Here is a 14,770-nt window from a genome sequence, read left to right as displayed (position 1 = left end):
ATTTGATTCTTATCCTTGCTTTTCCTGTTTTTGATTTCTACCTCTCTGGCATTGTGATCAGAGAGAATGCTTTGTACTATTTCAGTGTTTTGGATTTTATTGAAGGTTGCTTTGTGGCCTAACATATGATCTATTCTGGAGAATGTTCCATGTATGTTGGAGAAGAATGTAACTCTGATGCTGTTGGGTGAAGTGTTCTATATATGTCTGTGAGGTCCAGTTGTTTGATTTTGGCCTTTAAATCTTTTGTATCTCTTTTGAGTTTCTTTCTAGATGTTCTATCCTTTATTGAGAGTGATGAATTAAAGTCTGCTACTATTATTGTGGAAGTGTCTATTTCTCTTTTCAGTGCTGTTAGAGTTTGTTTTATGTGTTTTGGGGCCCTGTCATTGGGTGTGTAGATATTTATTAAGGTCATGTCTTCTGGGTGGATTGTCCCTTTAATCATCATGTAATATCCTTCCTTGTCTTTTATTGTTTATTCTGCCTTAACGTCTATTTTATCTGAGCTTAGTATTGCCACTCCTGACTTTTTATGGTTACCATTTGCTTTATATATATATTGTCCGTCCTTTGATTTTTAATAAATTTATGTCTTTGTGTCTAAGGTGTGTCTCTTGTAGACAACATATTGATGGGTCATGTTTTTTTAATCTGTTTTGCCACTCTCTGTCTCTTTATGGGCTCATTTAAACCATTTACATTCAGTGTGATTACTCATGGGTATGAGTTTATTGCTGTCATATTGTGCTTTTTTTGTGGTGCTGACATTTTCTTTGTTCCTCTTACTCTCCTGTGCTGAGTTCCTTTTGTTTATAGGTTTTCTTTTCTTTCATTATTGTAGATTTTGTTTACTGAGTCATTATGTTTTTCTTCTTTTTTATTTTGATGAGTAGATTTGTTAACTTTCTTTGTGGTTACCTTGATATTTACCCTTTTCTTCGTAAGTTTGAACCAGTCTTTTATTACTTGATATCACCTTGACATCCTCCCCATTTGAAAGTTCTATACCTACACTGTTTATTCCCCCTTTTATTTTTTTGACATTGTCATTTACAGATTGACATGTCTGTTTCCCTGTTTTAAGTCTTTTAGTTTTGTTTTATTATTGAGAGTTCTTTATCTAGGTTGCTATCTGGCTGATGCTGTGCTGTGTCTTGGACACTAGTTGTTCTCTGATGTTGTTGGTTCTCTAACTAGAGGACTCCCTTTAATACTTTTTGTAAGTTTGATGTGATTTTTGCACATTCCCTTAATTCCTGTTTATCTGGAAATGTCCTAATTTCACCATTGTATTTGAGAGAGTTTTGCAGGATATATTATTCTTGGTTGGCAGTTTTTTTCCTTCAAGGTTTTATATATGTCATCCCCACTGCCTTCTTGCGTCCATAGAAGTAATCAGAGTTTAGTCTTGTTTCCCCTTTTTAAGTAACTTTTTGTTTTTCTCTAGCTGCTCTCGGGATTCTTTCTTTGTCTTTGGTTTTGGCAAGTGTGATTATGATGTGTCTTGATGACTTTTAGAGTCTATCCTATATGAGGTTCCTTGAGCTTCTTGGAGGTCAGCTTTTTGTCTTTCATGATATTTGGGAAGTTTTCTGCCAGCAAATTTTCAACAATCTTTTCTGTGTTTTCCATTTTCTCCTCCTGTTCTGGAATAGTTATGAACAAATTTTTGCTCTTGATTATATCCCACATAATTCTTAGGTTTTCTTCATTTTTCTTTATTCCTTTGTCTGATTTTTCTTCCAACAAAGTGGCATCCATGGATTTGTCTTCAGTCTCACTGATTCTGTCTTGAATTGTTTCAAATTTGCTCCTAAAACCTTCATTGAGTTGTCCATTTCTGAATTTTTTTTTTATCTTTTGGATGTCTAGTTGCTGTTTTTGTGTGATTTCTAATTGTTTATTTATTTTGATGTTTTGTTCTTGTATTATTTTCCTGAAATCTTTTATTGCTTTGTCTTTGTTTTCCTTGATTTTGGCTAAGTTTCCATTGGTTTTATGTGTGTTTTCCTCGATCTTTTTCCTTATGTCTTGGAGAGTCCTAAATATTAGTCTTTTGAATTCCATATCAGGTTGTTCCAGTGCCTTTTTGTCTACCGGAAGGTCATCTGATTCTTTAGTTTGGTCATTTCCTGGAGCCATCTTATCCTGCTTTTTTATGTTTTGATATTATCTGCTGTCTCCTAGACATTAAGGTATTATTTTCTTTATTTATTGATTGTATGTTTGTTTCATCCTGCTTTTTTGTTTTGTTTTGATATGTCAGTGTAGGCAGGCCAGGCGTGTTTTGCTGCTTACTCACCTGTGGGCATGATAGTTCTCACCACCTTGTCTCGGTGGGCAGGGCAGCAACAGGCAGAGCGAGCCTGCTTCACTGTACACTGTTCTGGCAAGGTGGCTGAGGGCAGACTGGGTGGGCTCTGTCTGCCTCCTGCTGTTGGTCTATTGTTGTGAGAGCTTTCCCAGCCCCTCACCAGATAGGTGGTGGTGTCAGATGGGGAGTGCTACGGGCGTGCTTCCCACTGTTCAGCAACAGGTCAAGTGACTGGAGGGGGAACAGTGCAGGCCTGGTGTGGTAGCTAGCCTGAGCACCGGGAGTCCTCTAGCTGAAGCAGCACATCGGGGCTGGTTGGAAGGGGGGCTTGCATACAGGGCTAGGTGGGGGGGGGGGGCGGGGAGAAAGATTTTTTAAAAAAGTAGCTGATGTGTGGGGGCTGGGCAGACCTGGGGGCTAACAGGAAATGGGGGGAGGTGGCATATGAGGCTAGGTGGGAGGTAGAAAGAAAAGAAAAAGAAATAAGTAATGGTGCGATCGGGGTGGAGTGGATCCAGGGCACTGGCAGCAGACCAGTTGCTTTCTATCCATGAGGCGTGGCGGGGTTCAGTGGCATGGCATGGAGGTGGCATACTGGGCTAGGTCCACGGGAGAAGGAAAAGGAAGAGAGACAAAGGAAAAAACATTAAAAAAAAAAACTGGCAGTGCAGTGGGGGCCAGCAAGTGGGTGGACCCAAGGGCCATGTGGAAGGGAAGGGATGTGATGTGTGGAGTTAGGTGGGAGGGAGAAAGAAAGGAAAGAAGAGAGAGAAACAAAAGCAAAAAAGAGAGAAAGAAAACAGTGGCGGGTGGGGGTGGGATGGACCTGGGGCAGCCATGGGCTGGTGGCTTTCTAGCTGAAGCAGCAAGACATGGCCCAGTAGGATGGGGTAGAAGTGGCATATGGGGCTAGGTAGAAGGAAGTAAGAAAAAGAAAACAGAAAAAAGAAAAAAATTTGTGACATGGCAGGAGCCAGTGGGTGTGGGCTGGGCAGACCCAGGGGGGCCGTGTGCTGGTGGCTCTCTCGCTATGCAGTGCAGCCCGTTGAGAAGGAATAAAGGCACATGGGGCTAGGTGGGCGGGAGAAAGAAAAGGAAGGGAAAGAGAGAGAAAAAATATATATGGCTCTGCAGGAGATAGTCGGTGTGGGCAGGGCGGACCCAGGGTTGTGGTGAGCTGATGCCTCTCTAGCCAAACAGCACAGCATGGCCTGTCAGGAACGGGCGAAGGCTGCACAGAGGGCAAGGTGGGAGGGAGAAACAAAAGGAAGAAAGGGAAAGAGGAAAAAAAAAATGGCACTGAGGGAATCAGCCGGTCTGGGCAGGGCAGACCCGAGGCAGCAGTGAGCTGGTGTCTCTCCGGCTGAGCAGCTGTGGCCCATTGGGAAGCAGGGGAGCAGCATACAGAGCAGAAGGGAGAGGGGTGGGGAAGCATGTTTCTCTGGTTACCAAGTGCTGTGTCTCCTGTTGGGAGCTCCTTGAAGTTGCTTTCTCGTACTCCCTGTCTGGGGTTGTTGCCAGCTGTGCTCCAAGATGGCAAAGCTGTGCTGCGTTAGCTAGTAGAGGATGTCCACTCCATAGCCCTCCTCATTCTGTCAGTTTCTTCTTCCATTTTGTGTTTGATTGAGTTCTTTGTCCCTTACTTTGATGTTTAGGGTTCCAGGATTGACGTTTGTATCTGTTTTACTTAGTTTTTTGGTTTTTTGCTGCAGAGGGATGGTATGATACATCTATCTATAGTGCCATGTTGGCTCCACCTCCTTAAATCTGGCTCTTTTATTCCAATGTTACATTTAGTTGATTTCTCCCGTTATTTTTCTTGTAGGTGTATTCGACACAAAAATGATTGGGGAGCACTCATACTAGTGGATGATCGCTTCAGAAGTAACCCAGGTCGCTATATATCTGGTAAGAGTCTTAGCTGGGATTATAGTATGAACTAGTAATAATCTTTGGTATTTAATGGTTTCTATTTTTAATACAGAGAATTGGAATTACTAGATCAGATGTGAAAAATTTACATTAACTGTATATCTAGCTTTTCACGCTTATGTATTTACAAGAAGTTTTTATAGGAAAAGTTCTGGTTACTTAGCAACATAGTATTAAATCAGTTAAGATCCTTCAGTTTTATGGAATGTGGGATATGGTACAGTTACACAGTAATACTTAAATTTTTTAGCATTGCCAAGGAAAAAAGTTGTTCCACAGAAATGAAATTTCCAAAAACTTTGAAGTTTTTACATTTAAGCACACAGGCACGTGTCTTTTGGCTGCTTAAGGATTCCTTATTCCTTCGTTCTCTGTTATGTGAAGTGCCCTAGTGGTACAGTGGTTAACATTTATTGTGTTTATTTTTTTGTTTGTTTAGAGATACATCAGTTGTTTTCGAAGTTATGTTGATCAGTGCTAGTATTTTCTGAAAGAAAAGAAAGCACTACTGCATGTAGTAAGATCAAGTAGATGGTCAGGTTTTTTCCTACTCAAATCAACAAATATTATGTACCTGTGGTTTTTATCCAGCAAGTAACACAGTCCCTTCGGAGTTGATACCAGGAATCCATCTGTTGTCAAAGAGCCGAAGGATATACTTGCATCTTTACTATTACCTTTGAAGATAAAAAGTTCATACTGCACTATTATGAAGAGATGCTAACTTTTAAATTTGTTTCAGATAGCTATCTATGGATATGGACTCTACCTTTTCCATTTCAGAGTGTAATTGCTATATTTGACTTGATATTAAAACATTGCAATCTGGATTAAACCAGAAAATATTGTTTTATTTGACCCCTGCTCCTTTCCATATAAAGCAAGGAACTGAGCTTAAATCAAGGTATAACTAAAGGCAAAAATGTTAAGTGCTCATATTTAATCAGCAGGTGGAGCTGTATCTACTTTCAAGTTTTCAAAAGCAAACAATGACTTTTTGTACTTAAATGGCTTTCTTTGATAACAAAAAGGTAGAAATGAAAAGGTAAATATAATGCTAAAACTTTTTTTCTATTTTAGAGAATTTCACATTTTTATTTGGTGTAATTATTTCCCCCAAGCAAACAAAAATAAAGAACTTTAAAGGAAATGCTTATTTTAAATTTTTTTCTCTTACTTAAAAGTCTAGGACTTAAATTTTTACCTCATGGTTCAAATTTATTGAGAGGTCTATTGAAATAAATAATTTACATGATATCTATGCTTTTTACGTGTTTTTTCTGATACTCATAAATTGTAAGATGTTTTATTTTGTTAGTACTAGCATAGCAACATATAAATTCCTTTTGATGACTCATTTTTGTTTAAATTTAATTTGCATAAATATAGATTGATAGAAAAAGTCTATTTTAAAAAATACTGAAGGAATACATTTGAAATGAAAATATAGTAGCTAAAATTGCTTGAAGTTCTGATTTATCTTTCTCTAAACTTACAATACTATCGTGACTTTTAAAACTACCCCCAGATGATGATAGTTTTAGTACCATCAATAGGAAATATTTATTTTATAAAAAACCAAATAACTGATTCTGAGTTTCAATTTAAAGTGAACCATACTACAAAACATCCTACAGTCTTAATATGGTTCATTTTTATGTAGTTTTCATATGTCACAAGTCAAATTATGTCTCTTACAACTTGATTATTTCTATATTAAAAAACATAATAAAAGATCAGAATAGGATATGATTTGCCCATAAAACACTGTTATTTTTTTCACCTCGCAGGACAGTTTAAGATATGTTTGAAATTTGAAGGGAAAAAAAAACACTAGAAAACTCTGAGATTGGAATGTTAAATTTATTTTTGTAACAGGAACCAAATTTGGAAAGTTGGGATGGAAGGTTGTATTGTTTAGAAATTCTAGTTTTTCTCCCAAAAAAAAGAGAGGCAGTTTTTTTATGGGAAATAATGATGGAATTAAATTTGCCATATTCCTTAGTTATTCTCAAGGGTAGAATACTGTGTTTCCCTCTCCTCTTCTCCCACTGCCCCTTCTCTCCCTTCAGTTGTCAATCACTGCATATAAAGATAAATGCAACTGATATAGGAGCATATTGTACATATAAAGGTTAAAAAAGCAGGAAAAATACTGAGAACTATTCTATATTCTATAAATGCAAAGTAGATTATTTTATTGGAAAATTTATCTAAGTTTTAATACCTAACACCTAATATCTTAATAACTAAGTAACCAAATTGCCCTCCCTGATTTTACTTTTCTCCTTAGGACTTTCTAAATGGGTACGGCAACAGATTCAGCACCATTCAACATTTGAAAGTGCACTGGAGTCCTTGACTGAATTTTCCAAAAAGCATCTAAAGGTCATTGATGTATCCATACAGGACAGAGAGTCTATACAGGACAATGAGTGTATACTTGAAGTGGCCTGTTTGAAGGACAACACCCCAACTTCTTTTTTGGAAGTAGAAAGTCATCTGTCACCAGAAAATCCTAGGAAAGATGATGCAAAAATGTGTGTTCAGGAGCTTCAGTGTCCTAAAATGATAACTAAAAATTCATCTCCACCAAATGGCATCATCTCCAGAAAGGAGAAAAGTATGAAATGTTCTAACCATTTACATTTTATAGAAAAGTCTTTTGTTATTTTTAGTGAAATGATACTTATTTCGGTGTAGTTTAATTCCCTTAAATATGTTGTTTTGTAATATAAGGTGTTATCATAAAATAATGAAGGAGTATGGTGCATTGGAATGGGAACTAAGTTTTGTCAGGAGACTTGAGTGTATTTTCTGATTTGTCACTAACTAGCTTTGTGACCATAAGCAAGTCACTTAACCTTTTTAGAGTCTTGAAAGAAGCAGTAATACCTGCATAGCTATCCCTCCAGGTCGTGAAAATCAAATAAAATAACAGATATGACAGTACTCTACAGATGGTAGGTGTTTTTCTAAAGGCTATATAAAACATTGGCCTAATTTATAGATACTTCTCTTGCATGAATTTCTTAATTCAAGGAGGTGAGAGTGACTTACTAAATGATAAAAATATATATATATATATTTCAAAATCTATTAGAATATAATGGTCTATATCTGTGGGTGGCTAACTATGGCACATAGACCAAATTCAGCCTGCTGTCTGTTTTTGTAAATACAGTTTTATTGGAACACAGCCACATCCATTCATTTATATATTGCACAGAAGAACAGAATTGAGTAGTTGTACATATTGCACTTGAACAATAGAATTGAGTAGCTGCAACACAGAGAACATGGCCTGTCACAAAGCCTGTATCTACTGTCTGGCCCTTTACAGAAAAGATTGCCAACCACTGGTCTGTATCATTGAATATAATTTTAATTGTTTTAATTCATATATCATGGTAGCTTACTATATCAATTTTTAAATATTTATTTTGTAGTATATGTTTCTATCCTAAATAAATGTCATAGTGAATTCAAAGCCATTATATTGATAGGAAACCTAGATTATAGTCCTGGTCTGACTACTAACCAGTTTTATAATTTTGAGCAAATAACTTAGCCTTTCTGGTTGTCCTTTTCCTTATTTATTAAATAAGAAAAATTAATCTGGGTCAGATTTTCTCTATCACTGTTATTGAATTTTCCAGGCAGATTATTATAGCCTATTGTCTCCTTTTTTGGAGCCTTGGTGGTACAGTGGATAAGAGCTCGGCTGCTAATCCAAAAGGTCAGCAGTTAGAATCCACCAGCTGCTACTTGAAAACCCTATGGGGCAGTTCTACCCTGTCTTATAGGGTCACTATGAGTCGCAATTGACTCAACGGCAGCGGGTTTATTTATTCTATCCTTTATTCTGCCTTCTTCCTCTTCCTGATTACCCACATTTTCTTATTTAAGCCTTAGGTCCCTGGTGTGGAATTTGATAGTTTGCCAGACAGCATTATATTATTGAGCTAGGAAATGTAGGAGTTCTAATATTCCTTTTAGAGTTAGCATTCTGGGCTTTAAGTTCTAAGATAGAAGTCTTGTTACTACTGATTGTGGGGTCTACATTATGTATCCTATAGAGTTATTTAAGTATTTCTAATAAATAATCATTGTAATATAACAGTTATTCTGTTGGCTAGGGACAGGATTAAAAGCTTTTGCATTTTTGTATTCATAGATGATCCAGTATTTTTGGAAGAATCTGTCCAGGCAATGAAAGGAGAAAACAAGGTGATTTCCAGATCCACAAGCCCAACCTTCAGCAAACAAGCAAACAGAGTTAGTTGGTCTAGCTTTCATTCTTTTGGACAGTATTTTACTGGTAAAATACTGACTGCAACACCTGAGCTCAGGACATCAGAGGACTGTAACTTTAGTACTTCTACTGTCAAAATAGAAAAGATGGAAAGTAAAACTGTTTTGCCACTCACTGATAAATGTGAGTCCTCATCTCTGACAGTAAACACATCACTTGAGCCATGCCCTCAATCGGAAATCATAGTTTCACCAATAAAGATTGATTTTGCTCTTACTGAAAAAAATCATCCAAAACAGCTGCTCTGCTGTGAAAAAACGCTGAATCCGGACATTGAAATGTCTCTAGTAAGTGAAGAAACTAAACTTTCCACTTCAAATAGATCCTTTGAAACAGAAGCAGAAGATGAATCTATCTACTTTACACCTGAACTTTATGATCCTGTAGATACAGATGAAGAGAAAAATGAACTAGTTGAAACTGATAGAGGCAATAGACTGGCTAATATAAATTACATTTTAGCAGAGGACCTTTTTGAAAATAAAACTATGAAAGGAGTGGATTCAGTCAGTGAAATGAAAGCTGAGGATTGCACACATACAAAATTGAATAGAATCATACATACTGAAGAAAGTAAAATTGACAGCATTGATGATAATATAAAAACAACTAATATAAATGAGTTGGATCTTGGAAAAACTCATGAAACAGATATAAAGAACTTTAAACAGTCTCCTTCCAAAAATAAAGGTGCGTTCCTTGTGTTAGGTAGCGGTACTTAACTCTCAAGCTATAAAAATATGTTATCATGCTTATATATTAAACTCTATTATAAATAATAATTTGTACATTGGGTAAGTGGTTTATGTTTTTTTAAATTTGAGAGATATTTTTCATTTTAATTCATTGTCATCAGATTTTCAAGTCTATTTTATATTTAGAAATGTAAGTTTTACTATTCTCGAGTTTTGATAAAGTGATTTATGCAAAATATTTTCTTCCAACAAGTCTTCCTTAGTAAATGCAATATAAAATTAATCCATCTGAAAGATATTTAGTGTTTCCTAGGGCAGTGTAGATGTCACATAAGTGTTGTATTTTGTAGTCCCCTTCATCCATTTGTTTTCACACATATATAAAAATTAAAAGTCTAACCTAGTCATACTTCAGCCATGCTTCATGTAGATTTTACTGCACATCAGTCTGAATGTTTTTAGAAATCAAACTTTGTCTTGAAAAGTTTATTTCCCTATTAACCTTGCCTATTTATAAATAACAAGAAAACTTAAGGAAGTAAACAGCATGCTTTTTTTTAGTTCTTTTTTTACATTTTTTGTTTGATAAATCAAAATCAAGCATGTTGTAAACAAATTTATGTAAAGTTATAAAGTGCCAAACGAAGGACTCCAAATTTTTTATTCTAATTATTTAGCCTTGTCATTGTGGGGGAAAAAAATGACATGTTCTGGTATAAAGGCTTTAGTTATGCCACTGTTGAGATACAAAATTTTATATATAAATTTGATAAGCAAACCCAATTATATAACTGCAACTGAATACATTCCCTTATAGCATAGCAAGTATTTCTCTGAATTTTGGCTCTGCTTGTATTTTTGTGAATGAAGCTATACTTCTGATTATAATGTTTATAAAAGATGCTCTTTTCTGATATCATTCTGTAAGTACATTCACTGATCTTTTTCTGAGTAGCATCTTGTTATTCTATGGATATTTAGGTGTCTTGTGAGTTATTTGAATTGAAATTTTATGAGCTGTTTAAGTTGTGTGTGTGGTCTATTATTTTCAAGCCAGAATTGCCCGTAATCAGATATTTTTTACATTCATTCACATAAAAAGAATTCTTATATAGACATATGTTTACTTTTACTTTGATGACATTTAGTTTTAATACAGCTTGTTTCTATGGCATATGGATGTTACAACTCTAAGCATAATTCAGTGAAATTTAAATTGATTATTTGTCAATTAAAGAATTCATCTATACCTTGGGATATGTTAGATCCCACCTAGTGTTAGATATTTTTCTTAGTTGATAGATGAGTAATAAGTTAAAAGCACTAGATTAGAAAGTAATTTCTAAATTGTTTTGAAAGGGTGCAACCACTTCCCCCTTTGGTATTATTCTTATAACACAGATAAGGGTAATATGATAGTGGAAAGATTACCAGGTGAAAATCAAGAGACTTAGGCTCTATTCCTGGCTCTGCCACTAATTTGCTAAGTAATGTTGGCAATCACCATGGGAATTAGTTTCATCTGTGAAGTACAGCATTTAGTACTATAAAGTCATGCAAATCTGTTTCAGCTTTAAAATTCCATAATTTAAAGAAAGATTTGTTCATATCATATTGAGTCAATTTTCATTTGTTTTTATTCTGTAATGCTTAAAATAAAGCATACCATTTTGTAGAAAAAGTGAAATGACTTTCTGCCTTTAGGGAACAGTTATATGAATAGGTACATAATAACTTCAGAAACTAGGTATTTATTTTAACAGTGCTGCAAGTAAAACATTTTTGAGATTTTTAAAATTACCTTTTGAAGAATTGGTAAACTACATGAAAAAATCAAGCACATTATTTTATAGTCTCATTTCAGTGTTATTAACTAGATATGATTTTTTATTTCTTTCTGAAATCAAATTCTCTCAGAGACTAAAAATTTCCATTACTGAAAACGTGCATAGAGATGTGCCACAGGCTTCAAAAATAATTCCAAAAGGTGTTTCAAAAATTTCGTGCGATGGTAACACCATTGAAACAGGTGTGTAATCTCCTCAGGTCATGACTTTGACCAGGATAATATTATAAGAAGTAAACTACTGGCTTATCTAGAGTAGAGGTGGACCATTTTCATTAGTTGTAACATGCTTTGTAAGAGTTGTTTTAGAGAGTTAAGTAAGTTAAAACAAGTAAAAGCATTTAAAAAAATACCTGACACATGGCTAGCTGTCAATTATTAGTTAATCAATCCCGTTTGGATATCAGAGTGCACCCTTGCTTTGTATGAAGCTTTCCCTAACTCATAGATAGATAAATAGGTAGGTAGGTCAGTAGATAGATAGGTGGCTAGGTAGATAAGTAGATGGGTAGATAAACTGATTATAAAGAATTGATGTGTAGTAGAAAGGAATATTATTTGGCTGGTTTATTTTTTAAGGTTTTATTTTGAGATGTATAAAACAGAAATTGTTTTTCAGATAATTTGTTTTACACATTCAGTGTATATGAAATAATATGATACTGAATTTATTCAAGGGCTGAAAGTATATAGAACATACAGGCCACGAACCAGGAAAACTACCATTTGGAGAAAGGGCTTTAATCATGGAAGAAAGGTACAATGTAAAGAGTAGATGTTTCATGACTTGACATTTGAATTCTAGGTGAATCATTTAAAACTTTTAGAATTGTGTTGGAAATTAATGACAGCTCTTAGTATGGTACTACTATGTATTTAATTATTACATGGTTTTAAATTTAGCACTATTTCTAAGTTCACATAAGGCTTTGTTTTTATTCTTCCTTATAATTTTACTATTCTAAACACTTTTAAAATGCTTCTCATATTATTTTTCTCAGTATGACTGTCACGTTATTTTTCTATAATAAAACATTCAAAATATTAATTTTAAGACTACTTATAAAACTGCTTCATAAAATCAAAGTGCCTGCTATAAAATAACTTGAAAGACTGCTTATTGGTTATATAGTCATTTAATCTCTAAGTGATAGCATTCTTTTTGTATTTGGTTACCACACAATTATTCTTTTTAATCTCAGATTTCTCAGTGAGATACACAAGATTTTACTTTAACCTTTATGAATTCTGGTAGTTTCTTGTCTACTCCTATAGGTAAATCCAGTCAATCTTTTGTAAATAGAAAGGCAGCTTTAATACTAAAAAGTTTCATAATAAAAAAAGCTTAAGACCATATTAAATGTCTAAGAAAGCAAAAACACTTAACATAAAATATTTTTAAAAAAAAATACCACTTCTGTCAACATGGCACTCTAGGCAGAAGCACCACACCGTCCCTCCACAGCGAAGATTGTAAAAACTAAACCAAACAGAGAAAACAGCAATCCTGAAACCCTAAGCATCAAATGAAGAGAAAAAGAACTCAGCCAAGCACCAAATGGAATAAGAAACTGACAGAGAACAGAGAGCGAGGAGACATACATGCAGGAGGTCCCCTATCAGCTAATGCAGCACGGATCCGCCATCTTGGACTCCTATCAGAGACCAGCAAACAGGGGCTACAAGAAAGCAGCTTCACGGAGCTTCCAGCTGGAGACAGAATACCCGGTAACCAGCAATATACGCTTTCCCACCCCTCACCATTCTTTACCCCCACTCAGCCTCCTCTGCTTCCTGCGACCACAGTCTCTTGGCCAGGAAGCACCAGCTGCTTGGATTCCACCCACCCGCACTGGCCGACTCCCTGAGTGCCATCTGTTGGCTGCTGGTGTTGCTTTTTTCTGCTTCTGCTGATTTCTTCCTTACCTCTCACCACCTCCCCCGCTTTCTCTCAAATACCTGAATCCGTGCGCCATTTTTGCTTCTTCCTGAAAGGCTGTGAATGAAACTGCTCGAATGTGAAACTGCTTCCTGGTCTGTGCTGCCACGCTGGTGGCATCCTGGGGCTTTTGTTTGTTTGTTTTGAATTCTTTGTTTTGTTTTTCTTTTCTCGAATTGGGAGCCCGTTCTAGCTGGGCAGTACTGCATGGCTTGGGACCTACCCCCTCAGCTTGTGCGAATGCACAGAGGAATCCCTGAGGGCATTTCTTTTTTTGTTTTTTCTGTTTTTGGGGAGGTTTTTCTTGTTCTTTTTTTTTAATTTGTTTTGTTTTCTTTTCCCTCTTTTTCCCTTTTTATCTTTCATTACTCAGTTTCTCATCTTTCTATACCTTCCTTCTCTTTCTGTCCCATGAATACCTGGCAATGGGTGACACCTCTACGCCTTCTAGCCAGGCTGTACTTCAACACCTGGGAACAACTTCCCCAGACCTCATAGCCATACCGGTGGGATGCCTGGGAGCTTTGCTTTTCATCTTTCTTTCTAATTTTTATTTATTCATTCTTTTCCTTTTTTTTCTTCTTCTTCCCCTTTTTGTTTTTCTCCATTTCATAGTCTCTCATCTCTCCATTCCAATGGCAAGCTCCCCAGCACTCCTTTTGGCCTCTGTTCCTCTCTCATCTCTCCCGTACCCATCTTATCTCCATGCATCACTATCTCCCCCCTCCATCCTACCTACGTGCACTGTGCACTTAAAATCACACCACCAAGCAGCACAGGCACAGCCTCCTGGAAACTGCCCTGCACTGATTACTGGCCCGCCCTGGTGGCTGTAGTAAGTGCCACAAACAACCCAGCCCAGAAACTCCTCTTCAGCTAGACCTGCCCTGCTGTACCATATCTGAGTGACTGACCCTGCCAATTGGAAAAGGAAGCAAAAAGTATCGTGCCCACAGATGAGCAAACAACAAAGAACACACAGCCCGCCTATTCAGACAGCCAGATTTTAAAAAAAGGACAAAACAAACAAATCTACGATCAATAAATGAGAGAAATAACCACTGAATGCCCCAAAGACAGAAGACAATATCAAAACATTTACAAAAACAGGACAGGATGGTTCCACTAGGCGTCCAAACTAAAACACCAGATGACTTTCCAGTTGAAGAAAAGGTATTAGAACTACCTGATAGGGAATTCAAATCTCTATTACTCAGAATTATCCAAGAGTTGAAGCAAAAACCAGACAAAAATGAGGAAAAAATAGACAAATTCATGGAAAATACAGACTAAAAAATGGAAGAATTCAGGAAAATAACGCAGGAACAAAATGCCAAAATAAATTCACAACTAGAAATTATACAAAAGCAACAATTAGTAATCCAAAAGATAAACAACAAGATTTCAGAAATGGACAGTGTCATAGAAGGGCTGAGGAGCAGATTTGAAATGGTGGAAGACAGCATCAGCAGTGGAAGACAAACACTTGGATACAACTCTGTTCAAGGAAAACTCAGAAAAAAGAACAAAGAAAAATGAAGAGACCCTGAGAATTATGTGGGATACAATCAAAAGCAAAAATTTGTGAATGATTGGAGTTCCAGAACGGGGAGAAAACAGAAAACACAGAGAGGATTATTGAAGAACTGCTGACAGAAAACTTCCCCAATATCATGAAAGATGAAAAGCTGGCCATCCAAGAAGCTCAACGAACCCCATATAGGAT

The 14,770-nt window shown here is 36.2% G+C and overlaps 1 protein-coding gene across 4 annotated transcripts in view; it reads left to right on the top strand.

Moving 5' to 3' along the window:
- BRIP1 (BRCA1 interacting helicase 1) overlaps nucleotides 1-12,190 on the top strand; it is a 202,974-nt gene extending 190,784 nt beyond the window's left edge. For all 4 annotated transcript variants that reach the window (XM_023732687.1, XM_023732689.1, XM_023732688.1 and 1 more), the window contains 3 exons: nucleotides 4,143-4,225; nucleotides 6,543-6,872; nucleotides 8,427-12,190. In XM_023732687.1, the coding sequence (XP_023588455.1) occupies nucleotides 4,143-4,225; nucleotides 6,543-6,872; nucleotides 8,427-9,286 (1,273 nt within the window). In that variant the 3' untranslated portion in view covers nucleotides 9,287-12,190. The remainder of the gene's footprint in view (nucleotides 1-4,142; nucleotides 4,226-6,542; nucleotides 6,873-8,426) is intronic.
- The last annotated feature ends 2,580 nt before the right edge of the window (nucleotides 12,191-14,770 follow it).

The sequence above is a fragment of the Trichechus manatus genome, unplaced genomic scaffold, assembly GCF_000243295.1.
Source record: "Trichechus manatus latirostris isolate Lorelei unplaced genomic scaffold, TriManLat1.0 scaffold00054, whole genome shotgun sequence".
Classification (NCBI taxonomy): domain Eukaryota; kingdom Metazoa; phylum Chordata; class Mammalia; order Sirenia; family Trichechidae; genus Trichechus; species Trichechus manatus.
Note: the sequence above shows the minus strand (reverse complement) of the source record. Positions and strands in the feature narration are given on the sequence as shown.